Source organism: Mastacembelus armatus, chromosome 5 (assembly GCF_900324485.2).
Source record: "Mastacembelus armatus chromosome 5, fMasArm1.2, whole genome shotgun sequence".
NCBI lineage: Eukaryota > Metazoa > Chordata > Actinopteri > Synbranchiformes > Mastacembelidae > Mastacembelus > Mastacembelus armatus.
This window is the reverse complement of record NC_046637.1, coordinates 8,198,298-8,206,615: the sequence shown is the minus strand read 5'-3', so window position 1 is coordinate 8,206,615 and position 8,318 is coordinate 8,198,298. Positions and strand designations below refer to the sequence as shown.

Here is an 8,318-nt window from a genome sequence, read left to right as displayed (position 1 = left end):
ATTGCAACCTATTCAGCATGATTCATCATATAGGGAATAAAAATAAATGACTGAACACACAGTATTTATAATTTAAATGTAAAAACAACAGTTTTGAAAAATATAAGCATAATATAGCCTGTGAGATTTTGATGTGCAGATGACCTTTAAAAGCATAAAGTGGAAAACTTTCTGAGATTCATAACAAATTGGAATTATAATAACAGCAAAATTCTCTTCTCTCTTACAGGTTGGTCCTTTTCCTGCCTTTAAATCACTGATGGAGTTGTCATCCTGCCCATAGAAAAACCATAGTACCTTTGAAGAATGAACTTTCCAAACCACTGGATTGTTCTAGAGGGAAAACACATTGAAGATCAAGAAAAATCACCACCGGTAAAATCACTTGCCCTTTTCTCAGTTCAAGGATTCTGCTTCAGGAGGCAAAACCAGTCAAGACTTTGTAAACAACTGGATTACACACAGAAGTGACATTTTTTCCTTTTTTTTTTTTGCAAGTTCAATAGAACAAGTTTTGGACAGCCTGTTATACTGAACTACTTCAAGCACAGACCTGCCATTTGAAGTGACATGGCTAAATATGAAATCGGAGACACAACAAGCAAAACAGAGTCAAGAATGGATGGAACCCATCATTCTTCAGTAGCTTGTTCACTACCAGTGTATTCCCATTTCATTTAGTTACCCTCAGTGAGACCAGCTTGTACAATCTACAGTTTTTATTGCCTTCACAATTTTAGCTTGAAAGTATCCAAATGACTGACCATGCATGATACAATACAAACATGTACTCTGCAGGTGGTAGGAACCCAATATGTTCCATGGCGTCCCCTTTATTTAGCAGATAACTTCAAAATGCTTTGTGATCCAATGGATTAAACCTTCAAGCTCCTAACACAAAGATCTTTTTAAGTTTGCCCTGGTGGAGTTATCTTTGGTATAAAACCACAACTAAAAAACCCTTCCTGTTCACATGTATCTTAAATATTACATGTAGTCCCAGGTTGGAATATCTTCCTTTTTTTCTTTTCTTTTATCTTTTAATCAAAATGGCTCCTCCTTGGACAGCAGGAGCTTGGACACTGCTGACAGCACTAGGTCTTCTTTGCTGCTGTTGTTTTGGCTGGTGTGAGGCCTCAAGGACTAGTGGTTTGACCTCAGGAGGAAGTAGACTGGAGCAAGGACCCTCAACGCTCGAACGTGTTAAGAGAGGATGGGTGTGGAACCAATTCTTTGTGGTGGAGGAGTACACAGGCACAGAGCCACTATATGTAGGAAAGGTAAGCCCTTTAAACATTTCATTTAAGAATAACATTGTGAATTCCTGCTGTTGGTTTTAAAAGGAAAAAAAAAAACATTAAAAGCAAGACTGCCTTGGGATGCAGTTAAGAATCAGCCAAGACAAACACAAGATTAGAACATGTTCAGAGGGATTTACTATGGTACATTTCCAGGTTGTAGTAAAATGAGTGCACATCACTGCATGCTTATGTCATCTGGATGAATATATTATTAGTAACACACTTGGCCAGTCACCTTATCTCCATGTGCAGCAGGCATTTTAAAATGAGTAGAATTAAAGTCTAGATCAGTTACTCCATAATGGAAACTGTTCTTGTTCCTGAGAAGTTGAAAAAATACACAGCACCCAAATATAGATATACAGTACACAAAGGGCAAACATCATTTTATGGATGAATTTTCTTTCACTGGTTACACAAATTCTTTTTATACATAGTGACGCACAAAGGTTATTTTAAATTAATTTATTTTAAAAGAAGATAAAATCTCTGTGATGAGGGTGCAATTGCTATAATTTGTGCTGCAATGATGTGGTTTTCCATAATAATTATAATGCTTCCTATGTTTAAGTGCAAGGATACACTAAGTACTTTTTCTCCATAGATGTTCATGAGAATATCACTACTGCAAATACTGTAAAACCAGTCTGTTCATTTATGTGATTGCATAAATTGGCAGCTCCCCATAATCCCCCATAATATAACAGTTCTAGTTTACACAAAACTTAAAATAATTGTGTTTATCAGTAAAATGAATAAAAATAAACTGATTAGAGCTGTTATTAAAGAAAAAAGCAAAAAAGGTGTTTGTGCACTTTGAAAGGTCCTTCTCTAGCAACAAGTGTAAAAAGTGTTTAGTGCTTTTGTGGTAAAAATCAGATGCAAATGGGCCAAAATTGCTGCCAAAGTCTGCTGCATGACATTGTGAACACATTTTCAGCAGAGCCAGTGCACATCTCAGAAAAGGTTCCATTTGAGCTCCTACTTATTTGAACAAAATTGCACTTTAGTTTTATTTATGTCTTTTCCACCTTTTCAACTGCATGAAATAATGAAGCTCTTGAGGTCAAGATCATGACATTATAGGTTTAGGAACGAGACAGGATAAGTGGTTTTCTGCAAAGAACTAACTCTGAAAGTTCCTCTATCATCAATAAACAAGCAGTAAAACTCTTTTCTACTCTGGAGACAAAGCTCTGAGCATCCTGTTATGTCTCCATTATATTGTCCTTGTATATAATCTCCTTCACAATACTGTTCCTTTCTCACTAACATCAAGCCACATGCATTTGCTGCATGTTACCTCATCCAACTGAAGAGAATCTACCATTTGTATAAGCCAATCTTCAGCTGTCATTAGTTTTGTAGCTGCTCTTCAGCCTAATAGTCACTTTGACTTGACTTTTGTTTACTCTGTATGTTTCTAATGTCTTAACAACTGGGTCCTCGTTGTCTTCTGATCCACATTGCTTTATTGTGCTATAGACTGTTAAGGTCAGCTGAATACCCTTAATGCAAATTGAGTATGTCTGAGTCTGAGTGTGCATATGTGTCACACGAAGAGCTTTCCCAACGTGAACTACTGGAACAGCTTGTTCAGCAAGTGGCTGTAGATCAGATCAGCTTTAGGTGAAAATAAATTAAATAGAAACAACAGACAATAAACTCTCGAGTGAGGAAGTTTCCAGGAAACGTTTTAGAATCTAAATCATGTTCCTCTGCTGTAGTTTGTGGACACCAAAATATTCTGATAGCCCAGAAAGTATCAGGGCAGAACATTTGTCACTGGCCAAACACAAACCTGCTATAACTTTCTGCAGCTTCATCCACAGGTAACAAGAAATTGAATAAGGCATATAAAACTGTAATATTAGCTTATCTAGCTGCTTTTGTGGCTGTTCTTTTAACATGTAGTATTTATCTAGTAATTACATCATGAATGTGTGAAAGCTGCATCTCAAACAGCACAGATTTTTTTTATCTGTTATCTAATTTGTCCAATCATCATCGTTCTTTAGACGTTGAGGAAACGCGTCAAAAACAACGTCAAAAACGTTCAGCTCCTCTGTTTCTTTAGTTTCTGGAGCTGCTTGCACACCAGTGCCCCCAAAAATGTCTTGACACAAGAAATGTGGTTATTAAATGTTATTTTTTGTAATGTAATTATAGTTAATGAGGATAAGTCAAATCAAATCTGTCTCCCGTCATCTTATTGCCATCTTAGTGTCTTTAGAAAATATCTTCACTTTCTTTGTTTCCCCTCCTCTCATTCGTATCCCATTCATCAGCTGTTTCTCAAACAAACCTCTGCGAGCTGATGAGAGTGGACAGAACGTACAAGTCGATTGCCTTAGATAGGACATGATATAAAAAGACAGAATATTAATGCAGACAGCATGAGACTCAGCGATGAGTCACACACATCAATCATGTGGTCCTCTTGTTTCTAATCATTTAGACATGGCAATTGACCTGCTAATATTGTATCTGCATATATTGATCTCTCTGTTCCTACAAATGAATGGAGACGTTCTCTTCAGCAGGGCCAGGTATTAGAATAATTATCTTTTGGCCATTATGTTCTCTGTCATTATGGTTGTGCCACATTGTTACTAGTGAACAACAAAAGCAACACCAGCAGCTGGTAAGAGGAAGCAGAGAGAGCCAGAGTGAAATTGAGTGATATATGGGGAAAGGAACGAAGGAAGAGGAATAGCTGCAACGGGAGGCTGTGAAGAAGCTTCACACACAGTGACTTGTGATTCATTACAGGACAGGGAAGGCAGAGGCCTCAAGGTAGTGACACAGCAGGGGGGAGAAGAGAGATGATTTTATTAATAAAATTATTGCACTTCATGTGACTAGGGCAATGGCCAGTTCTATCAGTGACATTAATGGTGTGTGGATGCAACTGTCTGTGGTGTGTGTGTGTGTGTGTGTGTGTGTGTGTGTGTGTGTGTGTGTGAAACCTGTCACACACTCACACACAGATAGATTGGATTTTTGGTATCATCACTTTAATTTGAGCAGTATAGGATTAAAGCCAAGCCATGGACAATTGCAGACAGCCATTTTTTTTTTTTTTCATATTACTTTACTCCAACTCAGCAATGTTGGCATGCTTACTGTGTCTCAAGATGTGGCTGCCTTACTCTGTTAATGAAATCAGATTTACCAATAAAATGGTCACATTTAACTGGCAACTTTGGACAGTACATTTAGATAATGAATCTTCGTGGCCTTAGGTGATCTGACTCCTTTTTTTTTCTTGGCAACTACTATTCAAAAATGAGTGGTAATGAAAGGAAGGGAATTGTGGGCACACTGAAAGTGTACTTTTGTAACAGGCAGGGTTGTTGTTGAGCTCAGATAATCCTAAATGGCTGTTGTTAAGGGCGTAACGGAGGGGAAAATGATGCATTCTTCTCCTTGGCCATGTTTCTCTCTCCTCTATTTTGATGAAAGTTGTCAGAAAGGAATCCTTTGTGTTTATGTGTGTGTGTGTGTGTAACAGAGAGAGAGAGAGAGAGAGAGTGCAAGAGACTTGGACTACAAAAAGTACAATTCAAGGGTTTCATGTACAGTTTCACAGTGTTTTGTATTCTTTTAACTCTCTAATCTTTATGGATGTATGTGGCATGAGTTTCCTTATTCTCTCTCACCATGTACAGTGAAAAATGTACTCGTACAGTCAATGTCCAAGTGGCTTCTTTGTCTCTTTTTTTGTCTCTTGGCATTTAACTGGAAGCCAACTGAAACAGATGGCCTTACCAAAATGTCTATGTCCTTGCTGAAGAACATGAGTTTGATTTATGGGATATCATAATCTGTTTTTCTGATTTCGGCTGCAGCAGGTTTGGTGTAAGGTTGGACATACAGTACAGTTCCTCACTGAATTGTAAAATAATATACTTTTGGCTGTCTTAAGATGTGGTAATGTATACCTTATTATCTCCTTAGGAAAACTTGTCTTGGGTCCAGCATCAATATGCTTATACATGCTGATTTAAACCCTATTATATAGTGCTCTCTGACTATGTTACTGTATGTTCCAGCATTATTTAACTGCCGCTGTTTAAAATTGTAATGGATGATTTAACAAATGAGTTTGTATTTTGCTTTCTGAAGTTTCCAGTTAGAAAGCCGGGTGTTAAAATAAATAAATGAGAGTAAAATATGAGAAAATTAAAAAAACATTTTTCATTGTTACATATTTTTCTGGTTTAGTACAGTAGTCTTGGGTGGCATAATGTGTGCTTATTAGTGAGAGGGAAAGTGTTTGGCCATGGACACAGCCAATGGAAAAATGCTTGTATACTGTATTATGCCTGTTAAAGTAATTCTTTTAGTCTTAATCATCCAAGCTATAATTAGTCAAATCTCTGTCCAATTGTAACAGCATCAGAAGATGTTATTCACAGAAGGACTAAACAGCTTAAGATTGGAGGGAAGGAAAAAAAAATAGAAACGGTTGTGCTGCTGTACATGGTGTTTTTTTAGGAACCATGTATCCAATAATGAAAAATTCTTTTTTTTGTTGTTTTTAAATTCACCTTTTCAACTTTTGAAATGATTTTGAAATAATGTTAGTACCACATTACTCTATGTTCTACTTTCCCTCTACGATCTCTACATTTCAACTGTCTAAGATTTGGCAAGTCTGCATCCCATCCCTCTCTTTCTCATCACTAACACCCCTGATTTAAATGTCTTTTCTGCATTTGACTCTCTTCCCTATTACCTCGACCCTACCTGCCTGTTTCTGGCTCTGTTTTCCATGGTCTGAACCCATCATTCACTGTAGCTGTCTCCACCTGGGCTGTCTCTGATACAGTCACCTTGTTAACACTTTAAAGCTGTTAAGATCACAGAGCTTGACAACCTGCAGTGAAATGTGGCAGGCCTACTCCTGATTACACAGACTTAAATGTAAGACACACAATTTGCTCCCACTTTGAAACTTTCAGTAAACCAAGGACTGAATGCAGCCCAAGTTCCACTGCAAATGTAAAATCCTGCACTGAAAACATATCACTCTTCTATTCTGTTCTATTTTATTCTGCTTTTATTAGAACATGTGCAATGTGTCATTGCTTCAGGAGTTTTACATTTCTAGAAGTCAGTCTTTCTAATTCTAAATGTCCAGAGACTATTTTGCATTTAATGTACAAACATAAAATAGATGACAGCCAAATGAGAAGGAAACTTCTTGCCACTGCATGTGAATCATATGTCATCCCCTTCAGTCTAGAGTGACAGCGACACACTTTGTTATGGCCCAAAGGGTGAACCTGACAGGATATTAACAACCTCACTTTCCTGAGTCACCTTACAGCTCTGCATTGTAATCCCTGAGGTATTTTTATCTACTTGTATGAAGGTTAATGTAACGCCAGATCCTTAATCATCAGCTGAGCTACATAGACAAATTCACAATTTTAAGTGTTTTAAGTTCACAGTAAAGGTATTATATTCCTACTGTCTTCCTGTGTCACGTGTCTCTGTTTGGCTAATTTGAGGCATTAGCAGCCTGAATTAAGGTGGGCTGATTACAGAATATAATACCCTTTGATATACATGTAGCCATGTGAGTTTTGTAGTAATTATTTTTACTAAATTTGAAAAAAAAAAAAAAAAAACATAAAAAAACTAGTTAATCCAGTAATTCAAACACATTGTAAAGTGCAATAATCATGTCCTGTTTGAAAAGCAGTGAAGACATTAGATTAGGCAATGATACATGTTAGCCAGCCTAAAAAAAATATCATCCAACTAATTAAACACACTCATGTATTTCATGTATTTCACAAAATGCAAACAATCTGTACTGCACTGACCAATTTTGAATGAATACTTGTCAATATACCTCTGTGTATTTTGTAAAAAGATGTGTGCGCAAGCTCTCAAATATAATTACATCACGTCTACAGTGTAGAGGAGTAATACTCCAACCAGTAGTACATTCTGAGTCTAAAATTTCTCACCACCGACTTGAAATGTGGATCTAAAATGTTTGAAGTTTCTTTATGGACAGGGCTCAGCAGTGGTATTCAGCTTGAAATCAGCCTGTAACAATGGATTCCAATGGTGACACATTTTCCCTGTGGAGAAATCTGCCATAATGCCTGTAGAAATCTCTCATATTGTGGAAATCTCTCAATAAGTTTCCTACAGATGTCTCTGCTGTCCCTTCATTTGCTCAGAATGTCCTAAACACCTGAGAGTCTTGTTTTAGTTATGTCCTTACTGATGGAATTGAATTATGCTACTGGAATATTTTCTATGTTGCGTTTCTAGGTTGCAGGGAGAATGTTTGATTACATTTTGTGTGGAATATCGATTTAACATTTATGATGCTTTTGTGTTTAGTCCCTGATCTGTACTGACCAGGCCAATAAGAATTAAAAATCAAACACAAAGGTTTATATTATATCTTGCAACACACAGATTGCTGTATTTATCTGACACTGGTCCTTAATCTAAAACACAAAGAGCTCAGAATAATGCATCAAAGGCTTAATCAGTGAAGCAGCTCTGATTCTTGGTTAAGCTCTACAGAAGTGAAGTTTTTTTTCCTTCTTCTTTTTGCACTCCAGGTATTTTCCTTTTATTTTTTTAATTTATTTTTTTTTAGCTCTGACCATTCTTTTGCAGAGAGCAACCTAGCTAAGCGTAGTGTGTGTGTTTTTCAAGCTGCCAACTTGAATCAGTCCAGTGAGGATAGACTGACAGACGGATGGGTATATCCAGCCTAAGGGGAAAAATAGCATCATCCCAGCAGAATGATGAACTCAACGCTGTATGTACATTTGTGTCTGTGTGCCAGAGTGCACGGTAAATATTGTAGGTGTGTGTGTGGCTGGGTGCGTATGTGCACAGTAGGTAGGAACTTGCATGCACAGTGCCAACAATTGTGCAATTGAATTAACACATGAACATTTCACTGACATTCTTGTTTGCAAAATCTAATTCAGAAATACAGAGTGTTTGAGAAAGACTGTCTAGGGGAAACCTTTC

At 37.1% G+C, this 8,318-nt stretch overlaps 1 protein-coding gene across 1 annotated transcript in view; it reads left to right on the top strand.

The window, feature by feature from the left end:
• Window positions 1-1,049: 1,049 nt before the first annotated feature.
• The window catches only part of cdh22 (cadherin 22), a 64,092-nt gene continuing 56,823 nt past the window's right edge, over window positions 1,050-8,318 (top strand). Inside the window, exon 1 of the mRNA XM_026306786.1 lies at window positions 1,050-1,280. Within this exon, the coding sequence (XP_026162571.1) occupies window positions 1,050-1,280 (231 nt within the window). The remainder of the gene's footprint in view (window positions 1,281-8,318) is intronic.